This window comes from Podarcis melisellensis (genome assembly GCF_964234715.1).
Source record: "Podarcis melisellensis genome assembly, chromosome: 9".
NCBI lineage: Eukaryota > Metazoa > Chordata > Lepidosauria > Squamata > Lacertidae > Podarcis > Podarcis melisellensis.
Window position 1 is genome coordinate 20,297,007 of NC_138541.1, and position 15,472 is coordinate 20,312,478.

Sequence of the window (15,472 nt, forward strand, 5' to 3'; positions counted from 1 at the left end):
GCAGGTTTGCACTCCTGGTCTTTGTTTTGCCAGACACGTGTTATTTTAACCCCTTGCACCATTTTATTATTTTATTGGGAAAGATCCCTGTGTGTTTGCATGCTTCATATATTATCTGTTTCATCCTGTGTTCAAAGGATAGGTGCTAAAGGAGTTATAAAAATAAACGATGTTTAAAGATAGTATCTGCAATATGACGCTGTTTTGTGGTGAATACAATTTGATGGTGGTTTTGTTCACACACTACACTGAAAAGAAGTACAAGCTGTCTCTACATATCCACTTTGTGTGAAAGTGTCCTCTTCTTTGACGTTGCATGGGATGGGAACAAGAACAAATGCAGACTGGGGTCTCTTTTCTAGATCCACATTGAAAACTTGGGGAGTAGGGAATCCAGGGTGGAAATTAGCCTCAGCCCCATGACCATTGCAGCAGTGGGGTGCAAATTAGCTTCCTGGCTTGTGTGAATGCATGAACTCGGCTCGCATAAGAATAGCAGATCACACCAAATACATGCCTAGCCTTCCCCAAAACATCCCAGATGCTTATGTGAATCCCAGCAACAACGAATTAGGGCAATAGACCTCTGCCTTGGTTGTTCCCCAGTGATGGGAGTTCAGAAGCCTGCTTCCTCTGATCTTGAATTTAGCATGTAGCCATTCTGACAAATAGCCACTGAGTTTAAATCTTCCATAATCTTGTCTAATCCATTTTCAAAGCAGTCTATAACCATCCATATAGAAATGAATGCACAGGAGGCAAACATTTTTTGACAAGGTGCAGCAAGAGGTGGCAGCCTCACTTGGGTAGGTTCTCGTTCTATTTACAGTGGTACCTCGGGTTACATACGCTTCAGGTTACATACGCTTCAGGTTACAGACTCTGCTAACCCAGAAATATTGCTTCAGGTTAAGAACTTTGCTTCAGGATAAGAACAGAAATCGTGTGGCGGCAGCAGGAGGCCCCATTAGCTAAAGTGGTGCTTCAGGTTAAGAACAGTTTCAGGTTAAGAACAGACCTCCAGAACGAATGAAGTACTTAACCCGAGGTACCACTGTATTATTTTTCCTTGGCAATGAGAGAGGTTTAGTGGGCAAGGCATGGTCTTTAGTTGGCTCGGTGATACTTGTTTGTGGGGGGGGGGATTATTGGGTCAGTGCAATTCCCCATCACTTTTCTAATCGCAAAAAAGGCCATTTAAAAATACAGTGGTACCTCGGGTTAAGCACTTATTTCATTCCGGAGGTCCGTTCTTAACCTGAAACTGTTCTTAACCTGAAGCATCACTTTAGCTAATGGGGCCTCCTGCTGCCACCGCGCCGCCGGAGCACGATTTCTGTTCTCATCCTGATGCAAAGTTCTTAACCCGAGGTACTATTTCTGGGTTAGCGGAGTCTGTAACCTGAAGCGTATGTAACCTGAGGTACCACTGTAAAATAAAGGTGATTTGTTGCACTAGGGGGACAGAGGGATTTCATTCATGGGACAAACAAACTGATGCTGATAATCAGCCCTAGGAAATGAGTGGCAATGCTAAGTGTATTTGGTGACTCCATCTTGCTCCATCTATATGAAAACTCACAGCTGCAAGGCTCCAGGGAATGGGATTGTATTTCTATGCAAATTGCGGGAGCATGGATATGAATTGGGGCCATAGTAGAGAGCAAAGGGTTAATGCCCCCTTGGCCACATATTAGGGTTCCAATCCAGATGGGTATCCCTAGAAGAGCAACTTGAAGAGAGAAAAAATCCAGTTCTTTATCGAGTATGAATTATTGCCAAGTTCGGTCCTCAGAGTATTACACAATTTTTGCAAATTCTCAGAATGCTTAAAATACAACACACAGAGAGAGAAACATATGTTTCTGATCAACCCCTGAGTTCTCTTGCTCCTTTTTGGGGTGGAGGGTGCTGTGAGGAGAAAGATGATTCTCTAGAAGAAACATACTTTTTCTCAGAAACAGAAAGAAAAACACACCATTTTGGTCACAAATGATTATGGGGTTAAGTATCTTGATTACTTTCGCCTTGAGGGAAGGAGCTGCATATATTCTTATGGTTTGGGTGCTGACAAGAAATACTATACATAGTGAACCGACAAGCTGGAATGATAACATCAACATTGCAAAGCGGTATTGTATTTTTCTTGTTAGTTAGGAAGTTGAACCGCCTCAAAAGAGCAAATATTAATGCAAACAAAGCAAGGCTGTTTGCATGGATCCTGGCAAGAACAAATATGACTAGAGGGTGAGGCTTATTCCAAACTGAACAAGAGGTGTAATAACTGTAGGAAGGTCAAGTCAAACTTCATGTGAACTGTTCCTTAAGCCAGAGATGGGGAACAAATGACCCCTCAGATGTTGTGGGAACACAACTCCTATCATTCTTGACAAGGGCTGGGGGAGAAATTTTAAGTTCATATTTAAAGCCAAGTGTATCAATTTGATATATTTTGGAATTCACATTTACCCACATTTATCTTGTGATAAGCTCTACAACCTACCAGTGCCTGCAAGAATGCATATTGCAAGTCTGGGGTAATAGAGTTTGGGGGGTGCAAGAGCACTTATAACGGCTAGAGTTAGTGAATGTTAGCAATTACTAAATGGTAGAATTTAGATAATATTGGGAGTATTGAAGAGAAGATGTCAAGCCAGTGGAAAAATGCAAGCTACCAGACAGTAAGGATGGAAGTAAGGTGATAATTTGATGGATTAATTTTTTTAACATGGAAGGTAGGAGCGGGGGATGTGAGGAGGTCACAAGGAGATGAGAAAATATGTTATGTTATGTTATAATTTTGTCTGTTTCTTATACTGTAACTTAAAAATTTCAATAAATATTTATATATAAAAAGAAAGAGATGGGGGAAAAAAAGAAAAAAAAGAAAAATGCAAGCTAAACTCCCTTTCCAAGCCAGGCCCTCAGCTAGGATAAAAACAACACAGGGGCACACATTCCCAACATCCCCAGCCGTGCTTGGCCCTGCCTGTTTCACTCTGAACCTTTGTGTGTTCATCATGAAGGTCAGAAAGAAGATTCTAAGGACATTCAGCTAAATACCCTTAAAAACATTCCTATGATCAGCACTCCTGACAATGTGAGACTCCAGAACATGTGGGGAAAATGCTAAGGGCATTTAGCTGAATGTGCTTACTCTCCTTTCAGAATGCCAGGGTATAGAAGTTATGTCCTTACGCATTTGGGTAGGTGACTGAAGAGACTCTATACAATAGGGTTTGAAAGAGTTACATTTCCTAACCAATGAAGCAGGTCTCATGAGATCTTCGGGTATAGGGCGGTACAGAAAATAAAAATAAATAAATAATATAGGCCTCACTAAAGTTTTTTTTAACCTTTTGATAGGTTTTAGGATTATCTCAGTTATTTCTTACTGTTTATACTTTTATTTAAATATGCAAAGATGATCATCAGCGTCCCTTCCAACTCTATGAATCTGTGAAAGGTGCCTGGAGAAACAGACATATTAGTGATGGAAGTCCACTGGAATTCATAACTATTTTTATTAGGTGTTTATGATATAATCCATACAGTTTACCACTCCTTGCAATATAAGGCACCAAGAAAACCCACCCTGGAATTTAAGCAGCAAAAAACTTGTATTATTTTGCCATTGCCAGAATTTCATATCAGAACATACAAAAATTACAGCAATCTTCCTTAAGGAGTTGTCATATCCTGTATTTATTAACAATGTAAAAGGGTACCAAATTTATTTCTGTAAAGAGATTTCAAGCTACTGATTTACAGCATGTATACTCCACTGGGTTCAGTGTGACTTTCTCCCAAATATATATAAGACAGCTGCCTAAACTACCCAACCTCTCACCTTTGAAATACATGATAATAATTATTTGTGTTGTTGCTTCATTAAACAGGATATTGATAGTTTGAATCACAACCTAGATTGTGTTTATGGTAATTTTCTTCTGTTGCATTTGGAGGAAAAACGTGACGGTTTTGGGATAGACCTACGTGTTGATAAAGGAGCATTGCCAGTGACAACACTGCAGAGTCCAGTCATTTTCACATATGTCCTACTAGGCAATGTGGCAATCTGAGCTTGCAAAGGTCATTGTCTTGTATTCTTCCTCCTCACCATGGACTTTAAAATACCAGGACACTGCGAATACTGAAAGATTAAGAAACATTTTTAAATGGAAGGGTGATAATACCTGTTAGATTTTTAATGTTAATAGGCTAATATTTCAGTAGGTTTAAGATCTTGCCACAAATTTCTAAGGAAAGGCTTGATCCGGTTGATATTAAAGGAAGGTGATCTTTGAAGCACCATCCATTCATTCTGTTTATTACCCACCTTCTGCCATCGCGTTCCAGGTGGGTTACAACGTTTTCAAATTCAATATTAACACAATTAACACAACTTACAGTCAGAGGAGCAGAAAAAGGAAGAGTCTATAGAAAACACATTGAGTAATTTTCAGAGTGGGGGTGGAGAGGGAAGTCTGAACCTGTACAGAAATAGGAAACCTTTTTTATAGTTAACATTTTATTAGCAGGATTTCATTTATAAAGGGATAAAGTGATAAAAGAAAAGGGTGTGAAAAAGAGGAACTAAGAAGCCTGGTGATAAGCCTATAAAAGTGTTTCTGAGAAAAAGAATTGCACAAGAAAAAACACAACAAGTCAACCACGGTTGTGGCGCAAGTCTTGCTTGTGAACATCCATATTTGCATGGATGTACATTGCAATGTTTCTACATGGGTTTCATTGTCCCATTTAGTTATTCATTTTCATTCTTTGAGGTGTCCGTTTCCCCATTTTGTCTTCTGTTTCTTTGTACATAAATTCAGTACTAGAACTAACCATGATCAAGCTAATCTCTCTGTTTTTTGTTTTTGTTTTGGCCACATATTTTTTTGTAGATGAATAATGCGTAGACTTCATTTTAAATGTAGGTCTTACGGGGGGGGTGTGTGTGTGATGGAGATGAAAGAGTCCTCTTTGGGTGTTGGAGTGAATGAGTCTTGAGTTAAACTGGAGAGGGGTTGGGAGATGTGTACGCAAGCCCAGCTCACACTACAAAGGAAAACCTGGTCACCCAATATAGTGATGTCATGTGATTGACAGGTCAGCAAGCCACTGCAGTCAGGGGAACTGGCCCACCAACTGGATCCAATTCCCCTCTTCCCAACATTGTACAGAAACACTCTGCAATGCAGCATTGTGTTGGAAGTCCCATACATCCATTTTTAGTCTGCAACGCAAGCAACCCCCAGCCCACCTTGTTACCCTTTAGACCACATTTGCTCCCATTTGGGTATAGTGATCTGAGATCCTGTGGCACTGAAGACCCATTACAATTACTGCAGCTGGATCCTAGGAGGGCTCTGTCTCCAGCATCCCAGAGTCTCCCAGTCAGTGTGAAATGAGAGCTTTTTAGCCACTGAGAATAAGTCTTCTTGGCCTTGTGCTGCTTGGAGCCAATCTGAGTGGAAGGAGTTGAGCCAGCTACTGAGGTCCTAGGGTGCTTTCTGAGCTCCTAGGGTGATTCTGGAGAAGGTGCATGCGAATAACACCCAAGAGCAGTTGTTCTGTATGCTCCCAAGCTAAGCAGTTGTCTTCAGTTTCAAGACAGTGATGTGCAAGTTCTGTTGTGGACAATGGAACTTCAAGGGCAACACAGCTTGAGTCACTCCAGAGGAGGATTGTGTAATCTTATCATGACTATGGCTATGACTCTCAGAACGGCACCCTGCCTTTTCCACTACACTATTGGGGGGGGGAGGTCTTACCTTTTTCCTGAACGCAGCAGTTCAAAGCCCTCGTTGATTTTATCAAAAGGCAAAGTGTGGGTAATTAGTGGATCCAGAGCAAACTTCCCCCCCATGAAATCTGAAACCAGCTTGGGGACAGCTTGTTTGCCTTTCCATCCTGAAAACAGTAAGTGCACAGTTAAGATATGGTACTCTAATTACAATGCCATAAAAAAATGAGCAAAACATTGGTTAAAGTTCTGGCAGTCCCACAAATTTATAGCCTGAAACCATCTTTGAACTTGGGTTATGCAATGAGATTGGCCTTGATGTTATGACAGATCTGTGGGTGGGAGGGAGATAGAGGAGATACTAACGTAGTAATTATGGGGCAAGAGCTTGCGTGGAAAGCCTACAGAGGGCCAAACTGCATGAGATCTTAAATGTATTTTCACAGGGTAAGAACATGGTTTTTTTAAATCTAAATTGCATTGCTGGGGGTGGGGGAATAATGAACAAATCAAGGTGTTTCTCTAATTTTGTGTTATGCCATGCTCTCGATGACAGAGGTTTAATGGACAACCCGCTGCCACCCCAAGCTATTTTGTGACGGGTACCCTCAACACTCAGAATTTGAAATGTGCCCTGTTGATAGAAAGCTAGTAGGCCCATACCTCCAAATATAGATCCTTTCCAAGTGCGCCCTGTGAAGATAAGCGCTGGAGAGAAGGTAATTTCAGAAGCTGAAGGGGGCACTCCGACAACCACGCTGGTCCCATAATTCATGTGGCAGGAAGCCAAGGCAGCAGTCTGGGGGAAATACAAAGGCATGACTCTTGAATGAAGGCAAGGAGAAATACCATCCATGATCACCTCCCATGACACAGTCAGACCTCTCAAAGTTTTTACTGTTCAAAGCATATTAGTAGCAATTGAAGAAAGCATCCCTATCTTTTCTTCCTCCCATGTCCAGCTACATGCACACTCTGAAAAGCCTGTTTGGATGGTTAGGGCCTTCTAAAGAATGTGGGAAGGGATGTTGGGGGTGGGCTTATGTGGGAGAGAAGAATCACCCAAAAGGATCATTCTCACCCCTCCATGAGCCCCTCATGCCTGAGTCCCATCTCACATTATTCCATAAGTTACCTGATCAATGGGTGGAGGATGTTTAAAACTCTGACACGTTCTACTGTCTCAGAACCCAAGGCCCTTGCTGCAACAGATTATCAGATCACAACCCAGTGAAAAATAGGAACCACTGAAGAACAGGAATGCAGGAAATGCCATCTTCCCTTTTCAAAATAGGACAGTAAAATCCTGTCTCCATGCATGTACCATGGTGTCTGTGCGCCCAATCACTTCGAATGAATAGTCAACACCTTCACCGTCTGTCAAGCCATACAACACTTCATTGATGGGCTTCTTGAAATCCAGAGGGTTGACACACTCTGTAGCTCCCATCTCTTTAGCCTTGGGAAATTTATCCTTGTTGATGTCGACCCCGATGATTCGGGAAGCTCCAGCTGCTTTGCAGCCCATGACAGTTGAGAGGCCAACTCCTCCCAGACCAAAAACGGCACAGGTTGAACCAGGCTCCACCTGAAATCATAGAATTGTAGAGTTGGAAGAGACCATCTAATCCAACACCCTGCAGTACTTGGGTCTCTCCTTCAGTATATGATGGCAAGGGCGCTCCCCCTGGGCAATTGGTTGTGGATGGGATTGCTCCTTGATGTTCAAAGCATCCAAGAGAGAGGTGGGATGCTGGAGAACTACGTCTGTAGCAAGAACGTGAATGCAGGTCCAGTGGATTGGTGGGTATTTGGTGGCATTGCTATTTTATATTGTTTTGATTCATTTACAGTATTGACTGTGCTTTCACCTGGTTCTGTGCCAGAGCCCCAGAGCTCACCTGTCCTCCTCTTTTTGTCTAGACCTGCCACAAATTCCTCACACTGAATATGAGCATTACCAATGTTTTAATCCTTACCTTTGCGCTGTTGATGGCAGCACCATAGCCAGTAGAAAACCCACAGCCAATCAGACACACTTTTTCCGCAGGAGCTGCAGCATCAATTTTGGCCACTGCAGACTCATGCACCACGGTGTATTCTGCGAAGGTGCTTGTGCCCAGAAAGGTGTGGAGCTGCTGGCCTTTGTAAGTGAACCTACTGGTGCCATCGTGCATTAATCCAGAGGCGGTAAGGCTAAAAGATGAAGAAAGGAAAATCGTGCTTTGGGTTGTGTGTTTTTTTTTAGCCCAACATATGCACTGCTGGTGTTTCTAATACTGTTGCAAATAACAACTTCAACTCACTCGCCCATTTTGCATAGATTGCCTCTGGGATGTTTGCATGTGCTGCATTCTCCACATTGTGGGGCAAAGAGTGGGATGACTTTGTCTCCTGGGAATGATGAAAATACCATCATTAGCCTGCTTAAAATATTCAGGAAATGCTTTGTTGCGGGTGGGGGACAGTACAAAATTGCGGGGAGGGTTTGAGGAGGGTCAGTTGGAGGTAGGAAGTGAGAAATGTCCCTATTTTCATCTGAGCAATGTTGGAGGGTATGTCATGAACATTGCAGACTATGGGGTGGCATCACAGGAGTGTCAGTCCGTCCCTTGCTCCGTGACCCAGTGCCCTTGCCGTCTGCCACATCGGCAATCTGGGGCAAACCGCGGGTCATCGAGACAGTCCTCCCCTGCCCTGGGGAGGCTGCCAGGGCTAATTACCCCCATATCAGCCCTGAATTATCAGAACGGCTGAATTCCGATCGTGTGGGATCCGCCATTTTCCACCGCCGGAAACAGGAAGCCCCACCAGACCCTCTTGGGCAGGCATCCCCAAACCCAGACCTCCAGATGTTTTGGGACTACAATTTCCATCATCCCTGACCACTGGTCCTGTTAGCTAGGGATGATGGGAGTTGTAGTCCCAAAACATCTGGAGGGCTGAATTTGGAGGTGCCTTTTCTTGGACATTCAAATCAGTAGAAGAGGCCCTTTTGGTAGTTCTTCTTTCATCAACGTTTTGGGGTATTGGCAGTATAGCAGTCCCGGTCTTTGGCACCTGAGAATAGGGACTACCCTATTCTCTTGACTGCAATTTGTTTTAAATTAATATTGCAAGTTTCAGTAGTTGTGAACCATCCTGGCAAGTGATAGTAGTAGTAGTAGTAGTAATATCAGTAAAAAATAACTTTGCTGACTCCTATTCAGAAATGTCTAGCAATTGATTCCAAATTCTGGCATTTACATTAAAAATCTAGTCATTGGCCCAGAGCTGACCGGCCTTCCCTAAAAAAAACACTTTCATGGTCATTCTTCCACCAGTTGGTTGGCTCTCCTAGTTTCATTTGATCTTTGTTGACCAATGCTGTGAGTTGATATTTTCTGGTTGCACTCTGCTGTACCTTACCTGGTTTCACACAGGTAACTCCTTCCCCAACGCTCTCCACAACACCAGCTGCCTCGTGACCAAGAATAACGGGGAATTTTACGTGCATTGCCCCACTCAGCCCATGGTCATCGGAGCGACAGACTCCAGACGCCAAAATCTGGTTTAAAGGAGAAAGTTTTTTATTTTATATTATTTTTTAAAATTCAGATCATGAATTGCTTCCCATAAGATATCTCAAAATGATATCACAGTAAAAACATAAATAATATAAACAATTACAAACAGATCAACCTATACAAATATTTAAAACAATCAAAAATAATTTCATGTGTGAAAACAATTTCACATCTACCATATTTTTCTGTATATAAGACGCCCCCATGTATGAGACGACCCCTATTTTTTGAGCCCCAAATTAAGAAATAATTAATTGCAACATTCTGTGTATAAGACGACCCCCAATTTTAAACATAAAAAATCTGGGGGGAAATACAGTCTTAGACACAGAAAAATACGGTAATTCAGACTGAGTTAATGATCTCCACTTTACAGGGTGAGGTTTTTTTTTTGGTTTTTTTTTGGAAAAAGGAAGTTTTTAATTGACACCCATCATCCAATAGCAAAAATAACCAGGGAGCTTTTGAGTTTCACCTTGGTCCTAGAAACACCTCTCTCATGATATTGCTCACAATCCTTCGCCTGCAGCAACTTGCAGGGGTTCAAAACTCTCCCACATTGCCACATCAGCTTGCAGGTTTTTGTTTTAAAGTACTCATGAAAATTCATCAGGATTTCAGTGCAAATTTCGCCTAATAAAAACATGTTTGCATGCAATTTTGCCTAATATGCAACAGTGCAAAGCAACGTTGTCAATTATCAAGCATATTTGTATATTATATTCATTAATACTGGCATTTTTTGTGCACATTTTACACCACTATATGAATTTTTACACTTATTACTTGGCATTGCAAAAGTTGGAGAAGTGCGAATTTCGAAAAATGGGTGTGTTTTGGTTCTCATAGGAACACAGGAATCTGCCTTAAACTACAATGATGACAACAATTAATCCAGAATGCAGCTTCCAGACTGGTGACTGGGAGCGGCCTCCAGGACCGTATAACACTGGTCTTTAAAGATCTACAATGACTCCCCGTGTGTTTCCAAGCACAATTCAAAGTGTTAGTGTTGACCTTTGTTGTGATTTTAATATTCTGTTGCAAGGCACCCAGAGTGGCTGGGGCAACCCAGTCAGATGGGTTTGGTACAAGTTGTTGTTGTTGTAAATTGTTGTTGTTGTTATTGGTTGGGGCAACCCAGTCAGATGGGTGGGATACAAGTTGTTGTTGTTAATTATACTGAGTCAGACCATTGGTCCATCTAGCTCAGCATTTTCCACATTGACTGAAAGCAGCTCTCCAGAGAGTCAGACTAGGGACTCTCCCACACCTGCCTGGAGATACCAGTGATTCATCTTCAGACTTTTGCAAGCAAAACAGCTGTTCCTCCAGGGCTGCAGCCCTTCCCCATTCTCATATTGTTTTTGAAAGCATAAATTAGGTAGATTTATCTTTAAGTGCAAACTGAATCGAATTCCTCCATCCCTAGTGCAGATACTAACAATCTGCAGAAATGCCATTTTTGGTTTGTCTCTCTTACCTTAATCCGAACTTCATGTGCCTTAGGTGGGGCAACTTCTATTTCCACAATACTAAATGGTTTCTTGACTTCCCAGACAACGGCAGCTTTGCACTTAATGACCTGAGATAGTAGATACAAAACATGAAAACAATTTACAGTGGCAGCTCTGATTTCAATGTCCTGTTAAATAATAGAAGAGCATATACTATTTTTTCCACGCAGCTAACATTGCAATCCTGTGCATGTTAATATTTAATATGCGCCCCAATACCAGTGCAATTTTTCTAGTAAATGAGGTGCTGGAACTCACCATGAATGCCTCCTTTGTTCTCTTACAATGGCAATGGCACCCATCTGAGAGGTGCCAGGATTGAGTTCTGGTGAGTTCCAGCTGAAAAAAAAGCCCTACCTATAGCCAAATTCCTCAGGGTGGCTTACAATTAGCCTATTTTTATTTTTTGTATTTATGCATCTTGGGGCTGAAAAAGCAACTTTAAAAGAAATCATCTACTTACTTTCCCTGCAGTGCTCATGATGTTGAGCTTTGTAATCTAGTGTATCTGCTTCCTCTGTGTCGTTTCAGAACTTCTAGTCTGTTCTCCTAGAAGTACAAAGGTTCTGCTGCAAATATTTGGCTTATCTTTCAAATAAAGTTAATCCTTCCCTAGTTCAATGCCAAGAAATGTGGCCACTCCTCTACGTTCAGTTTGATTCCACCTGCAATTTCACAACTTTGAAGGAAGTAGGTTAAGAGTCCTCAGCTGCAGTACAATACACCATACATTTAGATTGCACTCAAGGAAATAAGTCTGTGAAGGGTGGGAATTGTAGAGACGCATTGTGTGAGCCACATGCCCCCATCACCCATGACCATCCTTGACATAAACACACGGGACACGTTGCTTGGGTCAAATATTGGCACAACTTTATTGATTACAGATGAAGGGTTTGGTCAGGCATTGGGAAAACCAGTTTAAGTGCCAGCCCGCCTGTATATCAGTGGGCTCAACTCAAGGCCAAGAGGCTCCTAATGACACACATCAAGTACGAACCTGCCTGGGCTTCAGAACAGAAGCCACTCCTTCCAGATCCCTTTGCAGGGTTTCCCAAACTTGGGCTCTAGCTGTTTTGGGACCACAATTCCCATCATCCCTGACCACTAGTTCCTACTAGCTAGGGATGGCGGAAGCTGTAGTGCAACAGTAGCTGGAGCTCAAGTTTGGGAAACACTGCTTTAATGGAATATCCGTTTGCACTTGAGAGGCAAGCAGAGGGTACAACCTCCCCTCCACCAAAAACTATGGTTTACCCAATGCCTTAACTGCCACCCAAGCCAATAGGGTCTGCCATCACACCATTACATCTGCAACCAAGTCTTGAAGCCTTCTGAGATGTCAGTGAGCCATGCATTATTGCCAGATTCATATAGATGCACCCCATCGTGCCTAAACAGTGGCTCCTTCTCAAATGTGATGTTCAGGTGCTAAATTACCCTTCCGCCCATAGCCTCTACTTTGCGCCCGACTGCGTGGTTCGCCTTTTTCTAGCCTTGTCAATTTTTGCAGGAGCTGGAATATTCCACCACTAATGCTGTTCAAGAAGTTCCAACCAGCAAATAGCCATTAGTGAGTACAGGGATTTAAGGGAACCCTGGTCATTGCATATGATCGAAATAAGATCTGTGCCCTTTAACATCAGGGGAATGACTTTTCCAGCCTAGCCTTGTCCCTGAAATTCCAGTTTTCCAAGTGCAGGGAATATCTTGTGCGGAGGAAGATTCAAGCAAGCCGCAACCTGCAACCTGTGAAGTGGTGCTGCCTGGAAACAAACTTCACCTGTGGTGTTTGAGAGGTAGAAGTGGGCTCAACCTTAGGAATCATTTCCACGATTACCCACACATAGCAAAAAGTATCCAGGTACCTTTCTTCATTTCATGGGTTGTAAATGGCACAATTTAAAATAGGATTCAGAAGGGCCCCAAAGCACCATCTGGTCTTTGTAAAACCTGTCAGATGAAAGAGAAAATTGAGTGTGGGCCTTCATTAATGGCATTTTATGATGGCATTGATATCAAGTATTATTTTCTGTGCCTGCTAAAAACATTCTTGTTTAAACAAGCCTACCCAGATGCTTAGAAAGTTGATAAGGATTTTAATCGCCTTTAGTAGGTTAACTTTTTGCATATTTTAAACTACTGTTGTGAAGTTTTCTCAAACTTATTGTTTTATCTTTGAGGTTTTGTTTCATTTTATCAAGCAGTGTATAAATTTGTTTTCAAGTATTACATAAATTTAATGGAAATGATATTAGTAATTTTGCTATATTAACAGCAGGCTGCAGCAAAGATTCAGAAGAAGCTGCTTTCAGAGAAAGACAGCTCTGAAGAGCTGTGTTTCAAACTTTTATGTTAGCTTGTATCACAATAACTGTGCAAAAATCAGTTTATTATGAATTGCACACACATTTTTGCATACGCTGGAGTTTCATGACAGGGCAGTCCCCTGTAACATCCAGATTCTCTTTTTGGTGGTGCTGTATCTAACTAAGTCATACTCCGAGTAGCCCTAATCACTTTAATTGACCAGCCTCAACTGGATAAAGATTCTTACTATCATATGTGATATCATTATATCCCATTGTTGAAAGCTTCCAGAATGGAGTGTTTATTGAGATTTCAGCAGCAATGACAGAGTAAAGCATGAAAACAGAACCCACTAGGGATGTCAGGTAATTCTGTCAGAAACAGAGTCAGAAATTGCAACTGTTTGCATTTTTGTCCCAGGTCCAGAAAAGAAATCAATCTAGCGAATATGGTCAGTACCAATCCAACGGATGTGATCGGTATTCAGTCAACCCTTGTTGTTTTCAAACCCCCACAACAGATATGTAATTAATGACTCTTTTTAAATATTGTTTTGCTATTTCCTTACAACTGAAATAGTGGGATAATTGCATAAGCTAAACGTTATGTAAATTACATAAATTACATTAAATAGCCAACAATGACACAATTCATGCAGTATTTGGGGAAAACAAAGCTGTAGCAGATTATAATGAAGACAGGTTTGGATAGAAATTGCTGCTTTCTGACATCTTTGGTTTCTTTGTTGGAGTCTTTGTACTTCGCATGAACTGATTTCACACCAGCAGTTGGTAGCAGATGGAGTAGCAATAGCTAAGCAATCGAAATCCTACAGTGAACAGTCACTAGACTTCTGGTATAAAGAACTGTGGTCAGAAGCTAACACACCCAGTATCTCTTGCAAGAGGACACCAATGAAGCCTGGCATGTTGTATAGGGGGGTGGGAAATTCACTAACAAGAATAGCTGTGGAAGGACACCTCCAGAATCCCATTGACAAATCTGGAAAGGATGGTGTTTCCTTTGTACCACAATGGCAGCTGAATTCTTTGTAGTTTGTCTTATCTGCTAGTCTCACTTTTTTGTTTGCAGTTTTGAATGATGCACATTTTTGCAAGCAATATAATATAACAATACAAGGCATTTTTGTATGTTCTTTTCACTAATATTGTCGTTTTCAATGCAAACTTTTGTGGCGCAAGATTGTGTGAGATTGCGGTGCCCGAAACGCCCACTGTCCTCTAACGCAAAGAAAGAGTTAAGGACTATGAGATACTACAATACTTTTTTTGGGTGGTACCTTATTTAATGCATTCCTTTTTTGGGAGGAAGGGGGCTTAGGGGGTATTGCACCAAGGCCCCCAACCACCTTAATCTGGACAAACTGTTTAATGAGCATCCAGCCTGATTTGTTTGTGGAGAGATTAGATACCATTGCCTCAAGCAAGTGTTAATCTGCAGTCTCTGTTGCATTTCTCCATCACCTACCTTACTGCAAAAAGTTGGATCCACAGCCACACATCCAGGATGTGATTCAATCCCATCCAAAAGTAGTAACGGTATGGAAGTGCCCTATATCCCACTATCCTTTGTCCTGGAGAATTTTTGGCTCAGCCAAGTCACAAGAAATCTCAACAATCCACCTCCTGTTAAACATTAGTGCCCTTAAGCAAGAAAATGTGATTTGCAAGCTCTGTGTCTCCCCCCAACCCCGTTGGGTTTTTGTTTTGTTTTGTTTTGCATGCTGGTGCTAATTTAGATTCAAATGCAAGTACAGCTGTCATCCCTTTGTTTTGTTCTAAAGGTCTTTTGAATTATTAGTTTACAGCTGTGCGCTCTCTCTCTCTCTCTCTCTCACACACACATTTTTAATAATAATAATAATAATAATAATAATAATAATAATAATAATAATAGCACAGTTATAAAAAGCAGCATGGACACATCCTGTGTCAATGGCTGGGAATCCAGTTCTTTATTTGCAGTGCAGTAGGGACAAAAAGGCACCCCATAACCACATTGTACAGTGTAAATGGGTTCAAGGGCGCACTGAATACCTTTAACAAGACTAATGTCTCTGCATCATCTGCATCTAGTTCCTGATGTAGGAAATGAGTCTTTCACTCAAAAGCTGTTTTCCTGGATCAAGGTTTTAATATTTTGCTTTGATTTCTATTTTAAAAAAATATGAAAAAGGGTTGTTATTCTGCTCTTAATTTAAAAAAAACTTGACGTTTTCTCAAATTAATAATAATAATTTCTTAGTGTTGGCACCCGCCCTGTGGAACACCCTCCCACCAGATGTCAAAGAGAAAAATAACTACCAAACT

The 15,472-nt window shown here is 41.5% G+C and overlaps 2 protein-coding genes across 2 annotated transcripts in view; one reads left to right on the forward strand and one right to left on the reverse strand.

The window, feature by feature from the left end:
- Positions 1–3,505: 3,505 nt before the first annotated feature.
- LOC309377644 (alcohol dehydrogenase 1A-like) lies at positions 3,506–11,454 on the reverse strand. The gene is made up of 9 exons (XM_081925224.1): positions 11,296–11,454; positions 10,799–10,900; positions 9,158–9,296; positions 8,056–8,143; positions 7,729–7,945; positions 7,074–7,337; positions 6,413–6,548; positions 5,778–5,916; positions 3,506–4,153 (listed from the first exon to the last, which is right to left on the reverse strand). Exons 1-9 carry the CDS (start codon positions 11,311–11,313, stop codon positions 4,129–4,131), a joined length of 1,128 nt encoding a protein of 375 aa, XP_081781350.1. The 5' UTR covers positions 11,314–11,454; the 3' UTR covers positions 3,506–4,128.
- A 1,080-nt stretch (positions 11,455–12,534) lies between these two features.
- Positions 12,535–15,472, forward strand: part of LOC309377656 (uncharacterized protein C4orf17) — a 74,625-nt gene continuing 71,687 nt past the window's right edge. The window contains exon 1 of the mRNA XM_081925249.1: positions 12,535–12,696. The gene's annotated coding sequence lies outside the window, so the exon portion shown is untranslated. The remainder of the gene's footprint in view (positions 12,697–15,472) is intronic.

Excerpts from the sequence above, each read along its gene's own strand:
- LOC309377644 (XM_081925224.1), bottom strand. Across the intron at positions 8,144-9,157 it reads AGTTACCTGTGTGAAACCAG|GAGACAAAGTCATCCCACTC; the intron begins GTAAGGTACAGC and ends CATCATTCCCAG. Across the intron at positions 4,154-5,777 it reads CTGCTGCGTTCAGGAAAAAG|TATTCGCAGTGTCCTGGTAT; the intron begins GTAAGACCTCCC and ends TTAATCTTTCAG.